This window comes from Rattus rattus, chromosome 7, assembly GCF_011064425.1.
Source record: "Rattus rattus isolate New Zealand chromosome 7, Rrattus_CSIRO_v1, whole genome shotgun sequence".
In the NCBI taxonomy this organism is placed as follows: Eukaryota; Metazoa; Chordata; class Mammalia; order Rodentia; family Muridae; genus Rattus; species Rattus rattus.
The window spans coordinates 23,137,105-23,150,704 of NC_046160.1; the positions used below are offsets into that span (position 1 = coordinate 23,137,105).

The 13,600-nt window shown below is 49.4% G+C and overlaps 1 protein-coding gene across 1 annotated transcript; it reads left to right on the plus strand.

Moving 5' to 3' along the window:
* Positions 1-9,986: 9,986 nt before the first annotated feature.
* On the plus strand, positions 9,987-13,336 carry Cgref1 (cell growth regulator with EF-hand domain 1). Its single transcript, XM_032909021.1, has 5 exons — positions 9,987-10,089; positions 11,852-11,917; positions 12,011-12,081; positions 12,194-12,315; positions 12,486-13,336. Exons 1-5 carry the CDS (start codon positions 10,004-10,006, stop codon positions 12,984-12,986), a joined length of 846 nt encoding a protein of 281 aa, XP_032764912.1. The 5' UTR covers positions 9,987-10,003; the 3' UTR covers positions 12,987-13,336.
* Positions 13,337-13,600: the final 264 nt, after the last annotated feature.

Consider the following 13,600-nt stretch of genomic DNA (forward strand, 5'->3'; position numbering starts at 1 on the left):
TTTGGAATTTGAAAAGTCCAGGAGCAGGTGCTCACAGCATCTGGTCATGGCTTGTTCTTCACGGATGATGCTACTCGTGTGTCCTTACATGGTGGAGAGAACAGAAGGGCAAGAGAGCAAAAAGAGCAAACGAATCTGCGTCTGAGCCCCTGACAGATACTGATGGAGGTTAATGAACAGACGGACGGACACATGGGCAAACAGAGAGTGGGAAGGGGATCTCAAGGAACACCAGAAAACTGAGACCAACCGACCAGACAGGAGGAGGAGCATGGCGGAAAACGGTGGGCACTGAGCCAAGACAACCATGGCAGCAATAGTGTCCCCCCACACACACAAAGGAAGGCCAGTCTGAGGGGCTTGTGGCTGTTATGGCTGCTGACTGAGGGTTCCGAGGCATGAAGTTACAAAAAAAACAAAACAAAACAAAACAAACAAACAAACAAAAAACAAAAACCCTGGGCTAGTGGATGAGGAGGTAGCCCAGAGAGCTTGGGAAGAGGGACTCGCCACTGGAATAAAAGGTGTGTGACACACTCGTTTTGATGGCCAGAAAGCTGCAGCATTTATGCTGGAAACCTTCTGTTCTTATGGCCATGATTTCTTTCCACACACGGCTCTACATGCCTCTCCCCTCACCTGGAGCCTCCCGTTCCTACTGGGTATGGTCCCAGTGACACTGATACCGTCCCTGGAATCTCAGCTCTAACAACTTGAGAGGACTTTGTTCTGGTGCCGGGATACCTGTAACCTGTTAACACTCGATACTGTCACACTCCTAGGTAATCGGCCAGGTTTGGGCCACACTGCTCTTCCCAGTGAGGGCCACGATCACCCGTACTAACTGTAAGTCATTCTATTTAGTCACAAAAGAGTTTCTCAGATAAAGCCAGTGACACCCACACAGCATAATCAAAGGCATTTTTTTTTAATGAACAGCAACCTCACCTCTGTCTAGTTTTATCTATTTCTGTCTCTCTCACACAACACCCCTGCCTCCTCAATACATGTCTGTGCACTCTACCTTGTACACAAACTGGGCTCACTACTCTGACTCCGTCTTGAATACATGTACATGCTCCACTAGCCGCCCACACTCACAAATCCTTCCCAGTCTGTCATACACGCATACTCCGCCTCTCTAGCTTGTCACACTCAAAACCACAAACCAGTCTGCCTTCATCTGAGTCACAGTGACACCCACTGAGGACCCCATCCATCTTCCCTCAGACCCACATGGAACAAGGCCAGGTGGAGGCGCTGCGGGACAGGTCTGGGCAAGGCGGGGCGGTGGCCCTCCTATGGCTGTCGCTCTCTCCGGACTCTGCCCGGGCCTGGGCGGCGGCTGCAGCCGGGAGGGCGACGTGGAATGGCCACGTGGAGCGGCCCGGGGGAGGGCTGGCTGCGGGGAGCGGGGCGAGGGCGGCGCGGTGCCTATAACGCGCACGAAGCCGGAGCCCCAGACGCGCACAGCGCCGCCGCAGCAGGTGGGTCAGACTCGGGCAGGGGCCAGGGCCCAGAGGGCGGCGGGGGCATCCTGTACCTTGGGGGTGAGGGTGGAGACCTTCTGCTGGCGGTCAGGATGCAGAGAGCGCAGTCCTCCGCATCCCCTGCGGCTTGGACTGGGCTGGGGAGGTGGCCCTGGCCTCTTAGGACCATTGGGGAAGAGGTCATCCCTGAGAGCAGATAGAGGAAAGGCAGAAAGCCTTTCTGAGGCCCCTGGGTTTGATGTTAGTCCATGAGTCCTGGCCGGCGGTGTTTCGAGTCGGGGTTCCACCTCATTCAGTAGATGAAGATGATTGAAGGACACTGTCCGTCGTCATCCAACTGTAGGTGGCTGGTCCCCTGGCTAGCTCAGGTGCGCGCCTCTTTGACTGTATAGCTGCAGTCATTTAAGACTCCCCTTCCTAGACCCGGACACTAAAGGGCTAAATCAAGGGAGATGATTAGATTCAGTAACTTCTCCACTTGTTTAGAAATGAAATGGATGCCCTTCATGGTACTAGCTCTTGCCCTGGAAAGATTCAGGGGAGGCGTCGTGACTGTCAGGGTCGCTGCAAAAGACATGTCTCTGTGGAATGAGAAGCCGTTTGAGATAAGCCTCCAAAGACCCCTGCCACATCGTGAAGCATCTGCTGGCCCTAGCTTAACCTAGATTATCTCATGGTACCCTCCCTAAGTCCTAGGAAACATCCTCGTCTTAAAATTGAAGACCCTAACTAGGGCCAAGACAGTTTAAGACACCGGCCTGGACCACAAAACAGTGCAGAGGCAGGGGCTGACCAAAGGTTCAACCTCAAGGCCAAAGTCTCCTCCTGTGAGCGAGGGCAAAGGCTTAAAGAAATCAAAGGCAGAAGGTCACTGTGGGGGGGTGTGTGTGTGTGTGTGTGTGTGTGTGTGTGTGTGTGTGTGTGTGTGTGTGACTTGAATAACTTCCCTGAATTATATCACAACTGTTAACTAGCAGGTACAGTGGTTTTCAGGCATGTATTAGGATAGCTATGTTTGTGCATGTTATAATTATGGAAATGGCTAGGACCGTTTTTTATTTTACAAGCAGTTGTTCAATGACCACGCCGCTCTTTCTGTTACAAAAGCTCTTACAACTTGACACGGTGTTAGTACGGCTAAGTCCTATTATGCACATCCCGTGGAAGTTTGGCTTGATTCTCATAGACAACGGCTGGAAGCATTGAGAAAACATTAGACTCCAAGCCCCCGGGCAAAGCTTTTGATTTTTGAGGTATAGGCTGCAACCGAATGCTAAGGTTATCAGGAAGGTCCACCTTGAAGGTGAAACAGGTTTGGACAAAAAACGCTGAAAAGATAAAAGAACTCCCAGTGAGCTGCCATTCGAAGCAGTGTAGGCTGTGCTGGAGCACTGGAGGGCGAAACAGAGATGATACCAGACAGAGATGACGCCATTCCTGCATGCATGGGTGAAGACCTGGGTGGGTGACGATGAGAAAAACAAAGAGCCACCCAAGGTCTTGGAGTTGCTGGGTGTGAGGGTGGTGCACCCCTGTAATTCTAATACTTGGGTCGAGAGTTCAAGGTTATCCTCAACTACATGATGAGTTGGAGGCCAGCCTGGGATACGTGAGACCCTGTGGGATTTTTAATTGATTAATTAATTAGCTAATCAAATAATTAGTTGAAGCAGGGTCTCTCTGCAGTCCTCGATGTTCTGGAACTTGTTTTGTAGGCCAAGCTGGCTTGGAACTCAAGAGATCCACCTGTCTCTGCTGTCCAAGTATTGGGAGTAAAGGCGTACGCCATCACCTTTATTGGTGTGTGTGTGTGTGTGTGTGTGTGTGTGTGTGTGTGTGTGTGTGTGTTTGACCTGAATCTGTTTTGTGTGTTTGTGTATCACTTGTATGCAGTGCCCTCAAAGGACATAAGAGGACAAAAGAGGGTCTCGGGTCCTCTGGAACTGGAGTTACAGATGGTGGTTAGCTAACACATGGGTCCTAGGAACTGAACCAGTGTGCTTAACAGCTGAGCTATCTTTCTGGTCCCTATTTTTTAAAAAAAAAAAAAAAAAAAAAAAAAAAAAGATTTTGAAAGAACTAGCAAAATGGGTTGAGGAACTTGCAAGCAAGCTTGGGGACCTGAGTTCAAACCTGATATCCCACAAGGTGGCAGGAGAGAGCCAATTCCCAAGGGTTGTCCTCTGACCTCTGCAGATGCACCCTGGCACACACTGGCCTATACTTAAGCACACATAAACTCCACAATAAAGAAATCAATTAAAAACTGTTTCTGAAGCGATGGAGTTCTATGAAAGGGATACTTATATGATGTGGGTATAAAGACAGTACCTCAGGCTAGGACAAGAGGGGTGTGTGTGTGTGTGTGTGTGTGTGTGTGTGTGTGTGTGTGAAGGAATTCACCATACACTTACTATTTTCTGTAATCTCATGACGCTGGTTCTTGGTCATTTCCACTACACACACTACTTACCTGTGTAGGGCACTCACAGGACAGAGGACAGTGACTGATTCACATGGGGAGGGCCAGAATCAGCATAATTTACAGATCCCAGGGTAGAAGTGGTTCACACCTTCCAAGCAGCTACAGCAGAACTACAGACAGCGAGGCCCGTGTGGCTAAGTAGGTTCACACCTACAGAGCCAGCTCTTACAGGGCTGGCATTTGGATGATTACGATTACTTAACAAGCCACTCAAAACCTAATGGTTTGAATCCAAAGCTAGGAGAGCCTCTGAGTCCTTAAGAATCTCCACTCGCACCCCAGGTCTTCAGAAGGGCTCTGTATATGATGGGTGCTCTCTCTCCTAGTGCTTGCGAATGGTCTCAAGCTTCCCAACGCAAAGCAGGCGGCATGCATGGAGCAGGATGCTCCAGGGCTTGTCTCGCTCCTCGGCCGACTAGATTATCACATTGATGCTTTAGTACTAGCTGGGCTGTGGGAATCCTCCATAGGTTAAAACGCAGTATATAACGGCCGGTTGTGGTAGCACGCTCCTGTGATTGATTCCAGCAGGGCAGGGGGCCTCGCAGGGAGACACTGTTTCATCACGGCAACCAGAGCTGGGTGTGGAGGTGTAGGAGTATAACGCCTGTTCTTGGGAGCCTGAGACAAGAGGATTTCAGTGAGTTTAAGGCTAGTCTGAGCTCCGTGAGTTCAAAGCTAGCCTAGGTTACCTAAAAGCGCCACCAAAACAAAACAACACAGTAGCTTCCGATGATAACCTGAGCTTTACCCATGGACGATGTCTAGGCAGGGCAGTGGAGACCAGTTTTCTTCTCTCTGTGCTGTTGGCTAGGACAGCTGGAAGGCTCACAATTGGAAATGGAAGGTCATTCTCACACTCGCCTGTCTCGGTGGGTTAGGGCGGGCACCAAGCTCTCTAAGGTTTTTTAGTTTGGTTTGGTTTTTGGTTTTTTGAGACACAGAGACTGAGCCACTGCCTGGATCTGACAGTCTTTTCAGCCATCTTAGCCGCCTGGAAGCCAGCCACTAAGTCCAAACATATAAGAGGAAGTGAATTAGATTCCAGGGTTAGTGGGAAGGAAAGTCAGAACAAACTACAGACACGGACCAGCAAGATGCATGGCAAAAGCCTTTGACCTGAGTTTGATCCCCACAACCTACATGGTGGAAGGAGAGAACCAATTCTTGAAAGTTGTTCTCTGACCTCCACTGAGGCACACATGTCCACAGACAGACTGACACACACAGGTACGTGTGTGCACACACATGTACACATATACACACCAACACCACCAAGAAAACAAAACTGTTTCGGGAACCCCTGCTGTCAGCCTAATGAGTGAATGGATTAATGGGGGAAGGGGTACTTCCTGCCGTTTCCAAACTGCCACCAGTTTGTCTTTGAGCTCTAATAGACTCTTCTAAAAAGCAACCTAGAGGCTAGTCTAGGTAGTAAGTGTTGACAGCTCTGAGGGATTTAAATTATGTGAGTCCCAGGTCTTGGCCCAGAAACAGATGGGGAGGAGCGATTAGTAGGACTCAGGTGGGAAGGTGTGCCTGAAGCCACTGTAGAGCAGCTGAAACAACTTCCGGAAAGCAAGAGCCTCATCTCGTTTAGCCACCACCATGGCCTCCAGGAAGTGCTCTATCAACCTGCATTGCAGATGGAGACCCGAGACAGGGAGAGCACAGCTAGACAAAGTCTACACTGGGACCTGAGCAGCCTTCAGCTAGGGCTCGACCTTTGAGTTACACCTCCTTTCCCTAGCAATTCTGTATGTCTGTGTTCCTTTCTTCATCTCGGTCAGGATCTTGCAGCATTGCCTAGGCTGGCCTTGAACTCACAACCTCAGCCTCCCAAGGAGCTGGGATTGTAGGTGTCTGCCACGGCACTTGGCTTCTGTTTATGTGTTCCTTGTTTAAACGTGTGTGTCTTCTCCTGATTATATAATTTTGTAATCCTTAAGGAGAAAAAGGAGTAGTTTGATCTCATACCTTCAGCTGATTGATAAGAGAGAACCCAGTTATAAGTAGGAACTTAAGAAACAGTAAAGAGGGGTTGGGGACGGGCTGGGGAGATGGCTCAACAATCAATAGGACCTGTTATTCTTGCAGAGGAACTAAGTTCCGTTTTCAGCATCCACATGAGTAGTTTTCTGTGGGTCTTGACCCTTTGGGGGTCAAATATGACCCTTCCACAGGGGTCGTATATCAGACATCCTGTATAACAAATATTTGCATTACAGTTCATAACAGTAGCAAAATTAGTTATGAAGTAGTAGCAAAAGTAATTTTATGGTTGGGGTTGATAATTTATTCTCTGCCGATGAAAATGAGCCAATTCAAGTCAAATTAAGGTACATAAAGGCAGGTTTATTGGGGGGCAGCTCTCAGGTAGGTTCACTGGTCCCAGGGAACAAGGCCAGGGAAGTCCCCACGGAGAAGGAGACAGAGGGGAAAGGGGGATAGAAAGAAAGAACTTGTGAGTGGAGAGAGAGAACATACAGAGTGAGGGAGACAGGTGGGGGCAAGGGGAGAGGGAGAGGGAGCAAAGTGTTGGGATTATATAGAGAAGAGCTTCTGGGGTAGAGGAGGCCCAACTTGCAAAGATCAGGAGAGAGGAGTGGGTATGCCAGCCATGCCTGTAGCAGGTAGGGACTGAGGGGTGCTGAGAGAACTTGGAGGTCAGATCCGCTTTGGTATGTAAAATGTGCAGCTCAGCCATTTGTCCTGGGTCTGAATCCAAACGGGTCAGTACAACATGAGGAACTGTATTAAAGGGCCGCAGCACTAGGAAAGTTGAGAACCACTCATCTACATGGTAGCTCACAACTATCTGTAATTCCAGTTTTAGGGGATCTGATGTCCTCTTCTGATCTCTTCGGGCACCAGGTACACATACACACATGCAGAAGAAACACTCATACGTAATACATACATATTGTATACATACATACATACATACATACATACAACCTTTCAAAATATCTTTTTATATTTATTTCTTTTTATTTTGTTTTTTGGAGACAGGGTCTCTCTGAGTAGCCCTGGCTGTCCTGAAACTTGCTCTTTAGCCCAAGCTGGCCATGGACTCACAGAGATCCACCTGCCTCTGCCTCCAGAGTGCTGGGTTAGAGGTGTGCACCACCACCATCCGGCAAAAGAATATTTTAAAAGTAAGTAGCCTCGCGGTGCACTTCAGCAGTAGAACACTTGACTTGCAAGCGTGAAGGCTTGGCTTTGGCCCCTAGCACTGGAAAACAAAGGGACAGCCAGACATGACAACACACATCTGCAATCCCAGCACTTGGGAAGCAGAGGCAGGGGGATGAGGGGCAACATGGGCTACTTAGTGGAAAGTGTGCATTTGTATTCTATAAGTTGTACGGTTGCTTTCCCCGTGCTGCCCCCCACACCCCCTCCGGTCTGTGTCATTTGGCCTCCCACGTGTGTCAGTCACTTTCCGCTACTGTAACAAACATCCAAGACAATCAACTCATAACAAGAAAAGATTTGCTTTTACCCTTGGTTTTAGCTCATGGTCAGTTGACCTGGCTGCCTTCGTACCCCAACCCCATGATGTTTGACTGTGTGTATGTGTGAGCATTGAGTTGGGTGTACATGTGTGTTTGTTGTGTGTATGTCTGTGAGTGTGGAGGCCAGAGAGAGGCATTGAGTGTATTCTACAATCACTCTCTCTTAATTTTTGAGATGAGGGTCTCTCACTGAACCCGGAGCAGTTTAATTGGTTAAACTGGCTGACAAGTGAACTCCAGGGATGCACCTGTCTCTCCCTCCCCTCCCCAGCCCCTTCCCCATGCCCTCTTTTACAAGTCCACTGGGGATGGGATCTCAAGTCTCCATGTACAGTAAGTATGAGGCACTTTACTGACTGGGTCACCTCTCCAGCCCATGATCAACCTCTCAATAGGTCCCATGCCTCCCACAATGCCAAGCTGGTAATCATGCCTTCATCTTTGATCCACGGGTTGTTAGAGGACAACACAGAGCAGACGGCACTCCAAACCGTCCTTTCTTGTCTAGCCCAGGGTCCACACAGGCTCACGTTCCCCTTCTGACCTCCCTGGCAGCAGGCTGTCTCAACCCTAATGTGCCCCTTCTTTTCATATTAGAGACTGAGCTCCAGCTGGCCCACCCTCATCCCAGAGACTTTGCACACAAAGAGCTTTCAGGATTGCCGTTTGGTCCCCTCACCAGTGCTACTTGCCACACAGGTCTCAAAGGCAGCTCTCCTTTCTATTCTTCCTCTCTAACCCTCTAGAAAGGAATAAGGCACCAATCTGTAGAGCTTGGAGTTCCGTCTAGCACCTTGGGGTTTCTGTTGACATTTCTGCCTTCCACTTCCAGTTGAGGCATTCAGGTGGCCTCCAAACTGTAACTGGTGTCCCCATTCCTTGAACTTCCATGATTGTTCAGACCCCCAGAATTCATGTAAAAAGCCCAGCATAGTGCTGTGTGGAGTAGAAAGATGGATCCTTGACGTTCACTTGGGCAGACATTTTAGCTGAACTGATGAGGTTCAGTGAGAGATCCTGTCTCGAAAGATAAAGGTAGTTTGGCAGCTGCAGGCACTCACTATGCAAACCTGGGTACCTGAGTTGAATCCCTGGAACTGATAAAAATGCAAACTGCACAAAGCTGTCCTCTGACCTACATGCATACACACGCATGTGACCTACACATGTACACACGCACATGACCTACACACGTACACACGCATATCACCACAATACAGTTTTTAATTCAAGTTTCTTGTGATCAAGGACAGTGACCAGTGAGAGGGAGAAGGAGACACACACACACACACACACACACACACACACACACGCACACACACACACACACACACAGTGGAAAATAAACACTGATTCTATATCTATGATATGATAGCTTCATCTTTTTTTAGATTTTTACTCTTTGGTGCTTCTTGCTCAAAAAGGTGAACATTTTGCTCATCTTCTTGTGAGCCAGGCACCTACCGGCTCTACTTCCAGACTCTGACAGAACTGATGTCCACCCTGGGCACAGTTCTGAGCCTTCTCAGCATCACAGACCTCGTAGAGGATCCGCTGGAAGCTATACAATGTCCTTAGGAAGATCCAGCGACGGCCTGAGTTTTAGGTTCAGTAGACGAGAGGTCCTGATCCTTTGCTTGGGCCACCAAACACCTGATTATTTTCCTGCCCAAACATGGTTTTGGGGGGGGGATGTCTCAGTTTTAGTGGCTTCTCCCTCCTTGGAAATTCACATTATATGTTCATATCCCTGGGACAAACCGAAAAGCTTTTATGCCTTGTGTTATCAACGGACTCATTTCATACTTGACCGTTTCCATATTTCTATTTCCAAATATGCGTAACATAGAGACAACCGCTGGTCTTGAACTCACAGTCCTCCTGCCTCAGACTCCTGAGTGCGGGGATCGTGGGTCACATGCCACCACACCTGGCCTCAGTAGGTTTTCTTCATAAATACAGACTAGCAGTCCATCTCCCTCTTGGTGGTCTCCTTGTGTATGTTTGATCTTCAGTGAGTGTAGCAACCTAATCTATTCTTTTACCATCTCTAAATAAAGTGGCCTGCCCTAGAAGTACCCCTTCGCAGCCAAGAGTTCAGCTCTAGTCTGATGTGAAGCATCAGGAGAAGCCGGAAACTCAGACAGGGATTGCCCTTAGAATCAAGCCCTGAAACTGGGAATGTCAAGGGCACTTACTTACACAGCACTTAAGCGGGCCAATGGGACATGAGAAGGAGCCCTCACACCCAAAGCTCCCTCCCACAGTGCACGCTATATACCGGAGCAGGGTTTACCTTGAGTTCCCAGAAGGTTGCCCATGGTGATAGCCCTCCCCCTCCCCCTGCCCCCCGCCCCCGGCCCCTGCAGGGACCCTTTCCCCTATACTTCATGTTTTCACACACAAGGAAGGAAGTCATTTCTGTCTGAGCCAACTGAACCCCCTAACACTACAGCAGATACCCCTCCCCTGACTCCCCAATTATGTTCCTAGCTCCAGTGTCCAGCAGGATGTCCCAGTGGCTGATGCAAGTGTTGATGCTGCCCCTATTGCTGCTCCCTTTGGGTCAAGCTGCCCCCAAGGATGGAGTTGCAAGGTAAGAGGATTAGGAGGGCAGGGCTGGGGTAGCGAGAGTTCTGGAAAGATGTCAGGACTCTGGGCGAGCGAGGAGCCTGCAGAAGTATAGCTTCCATCATTTCTGGGTACAGCACCCCAACTTCCTGCCTTTTGATTATCACAATGCCCCAAGTAGGGACTTAATGCGTGCTTGTGGACCCCTTCGCAGTCAAGAGTTCAGCTCTAGTCTGATGTGAAGCATCAGGAGGATGCCAGAAACTCAGACGGGGATTGCCCTTAGAATCAAGCCCTGACACTGGGAATGTCAAGGAAATGGGGTTATCCGCCTAACGTCTCTGACTTACTAGAACTGCTTTTTTTTGGAGCTGGGGACTGAACTCAGGGCCTTGCGCTTGCTAGGCAAGCACTCTACCACTGAGCTAAATCCCCAACCCCAAGAACTGCTTTCTTACCGTCTGTCTGAGCATCGAAATTGTGGGAATGAGGAGAAAGTAGAGGGCTGGCAGCAGTGACCAAACCAGCTGCTACAAGTTCTGTCATCTCAGGCTGATGTGGGCAAACAGTAGCCACATGCAGACATCTGATATTTGAGATCCTGGGCAGACTTAAAGTCTGGGCTGACGTCCATACCCTTTGAAAAAAGGAAGAGGCGCTGGAGAGATAGCTCAGCGGTTAAGAGCACTGACTGCTCTTTTAGAGGACCTGAGTTCAAATCCCAGCAACCACACAGTGGTTTGCAACCATCTGTAATGGGATCTGCTGCCCTCTTCTGATGTGTCTGAAGATGGCTACAATGTACTCATATAAAATAAAATAAAATAAAATAAAATAAAAAAGATTGTTTAAAAAAAAAAAGAAAAAAGGAAGAGGCATGATACGTCACGGAGCAAAATGGGTCTGTAGAATCCCGGCCATTGCTTGTGATCCTCTCCCTGGAGCAGATCCCGGTGTTGGAGAAGGAAGACCATAAGAAACCATTGTGTCTTGACACACCCTGGGCCATCGTCTTGGGCCTCTATTGTGTGTCTGCTATGGTGGCCTCAACCTCGCTAGGCATTTTTTTTTTTTTTTTTTTTTTTTTTTTTTTTGAGCTGGGGGCGGAACCCAGGGCACTTGTGCTTGCTAGGCAAGCACTCTCACAGAGCTAAATCCCCAACCCTGGCATTTTCTTTTTAACTCTTTATTAATTTACATGTGTGTATTTATGTGCACATGAATGTGGGTGCCTGTAGGACCTAGAAGTTAGGGCCTCTGGAGTTGAAGTTATAAATGGTTGTGAGCCACCTAATACAGGTGCTTGGAACTGAATTCAGTTCCTCTGGAAGAGCAGCAAATGCTCTTAACTACTGGGACATCCTGCTAGTCCTTTCCTTGGGTTTTCTTTTCTTTTCTTTTTTTTTTTAAAGATTTATTTATTACATATAAGTACACTGTAGCTGTCTTCATACACACCAGAAGAGAGCATCAGATCTCATTACAGATGGTTGTGAACCACCATGTGGTTGCTGGGATTTGAACTCAGGACCTCTGGAAGAGCAGACAGTGCTCTTAACCACTGAGCCATCTCTCCAGCCCTCTTTGGGTTTTCTAAAGCTAACTAAGGAAGGTCTCTGAGCTGCAAAAGCAGTTTTAGAAATTAAGGTTCTGTCTCCAATGACACCCGAAGGGCTTTTTTCCCTACAGCCCTTTCTGGGAGTTTAGAGGGACAACTCCCTTTGAGTCTGGGGAGAAATCTGCCAAGCGGCTGCTAAGCTGGGCTTCTGCTTCTCTCCCCGTTCTAGGCTGGACCCTGAGGCACAACAGCAGCTCACAACCAACCCCTTCCAGCCAGGCCCTGAGCAGCTCCGGTGAGTAAGCTGGGGGCTCTCAGCAGGTATTAACTGGACAAGTCTTAGGTCACAGACAGGATTCTCCCGGCTGATTTGCCACTTTGTCCACAGACGTCTGCGGGATTACCTCAAGGGACTGGAGAAGATGGAAGAGGATCCTGAGCAAATGAACCGGGAGCAAGGTGAAGGCCTGGCGCTGGCCTCGGGGCGGGAGGCTCTGTGGGATGGAACTGGAGCTGGGCGCTTGTTGCCCAGTGGGTTCTTGCTTTCTCTAACCCAGACTCTTCTCCGTAGTCCTGTTATACCTCTTTGCTCTTCACGACTTTGACCAGAATGGACAACTGGATGGCCTGGAGCTCTTGTCCATGCTGACAGCAGCTCTGGCCCCTGGAGCTGCACACTTCCCCATCAACCCGGTAAGCGCTGCTGGAAACCATGAGAGACTAGCTGCTTGGAGCTTTGGACCTTCCATCATTACTTTTTGGTAGACCCTGGTAAAAAGGAAGCCCAGAGTCTACATGGCAGGAGCAAGGCTGTTGGAGGGTGGCCGGGTTCCTGAAAATATCTACCGTAACTGTTTCCACAGGTGATCCTGGTAGTAGACATGGTGCTTGAGACTCAGGACCTGGATGGAGACGGGCTCATGACTCCTGCAGAGCTCATCAACTTCCCAGGAGAAGCCCCCAAGCACGCAGAGTCCCTTTCCCCAGCTTTCCAGGAGCCACAACCTGCCGGAAGTCAGCCGCTTTTAGCCAACAGTCCGCTGCAATCAGAAACCCAGCAATCCCTGGGGACTAAAGAAGAAATTACAAGTCAGGTAGAGGCCAAAAGGGCCTTGGAGCCTGAACAGGAGGCTGGACATCACATAGAGACTAAAGTAGATGCCCTAAGCCCTGAAGGGGAGGCTAGGGGTCAAGCAGAGTCTGAAGGAGGTGCCCCAGGTCCCAGAGAGGATGCTGAGAGACAGGTGGAGAGCAAGGACAACGAAGGGGAAGCCAAAGACCTGCCGGCGGAAACACTAGAGACCCACAACACTCCAAATGAGGTTGAGGCTCATAGCATCCAACTGGAAAACGACGAGATATGAGCTAGACACACAGGCTCATGCTCCTCAGGATCTCAGTGCAGAACAGAAGCATGAAGTGTGAATACAGTGGGACTCGAACCACCTCTGACATGGGTATGGTGGTCCAAGCTCGTAATCCCAGAAGCATTGAGAGCTCCAGGCTAGCCTAGGCCACATAGCAAGTTTGAAGCCAGGCTGGGCTACTTCGTAAGGCCCTGTCTTGAGGAGGGGAAAAGAAACGCACTCCCACGTCTCCTTTCTGGCCTCAGTAGGAAGCAGGACTTTCTTCGCAGCTCAGGGAGATCACAAGCTGAGAGGCAGATTTCAGGCCCCAAACAATCAATAAAGAACAAAATGAATTTGTCTCCATAGCCATGTGTCCTTGGTCCAACCTACCCAGATCCTTCCCCCTCAGAACACAAGGGTTTGGGGACTGGACAAACCTCTTGAAGAGATGGAGACCCCGCTTTCCCAGGGTTTCTGGCAGAACTAAGATGCATTAGCCACAGTCAGCTGCAACAACCCAAGGAAGCAAGCTCCGTGGTAGCACAGGCCTTTAACCCCAGCACTCAGGAGGCAGAGGAAAATGGATGTCTATGAGTGGGAGGCCAGCTGGTCTACAGTGTGGGTCCAGG

Coding starts and splice junctions, on each gene's coding strand:
- Cgref1 (XM_032909021.1), top strand. CDS start 10,004: ATGTCCCAGTGGCTGATGCAAGTGTTGATGCTGCCCCTATTGCTGCTC. Junction 11,918..12,010: donor CCAGGCCCTGAGCAGCTCCG/GTGAGTAAGCTG, acceptor CTTTGTCCACAG/ACGTCTGCGGGATTACCTCA. Junction 12,082..12,193: donor GCAAATGAACCGGGAGCAAG/GTGAAGGCCTGG, acceptor TCTTCTCCGTAG/TCCTGTTATACCTCTTTGCT.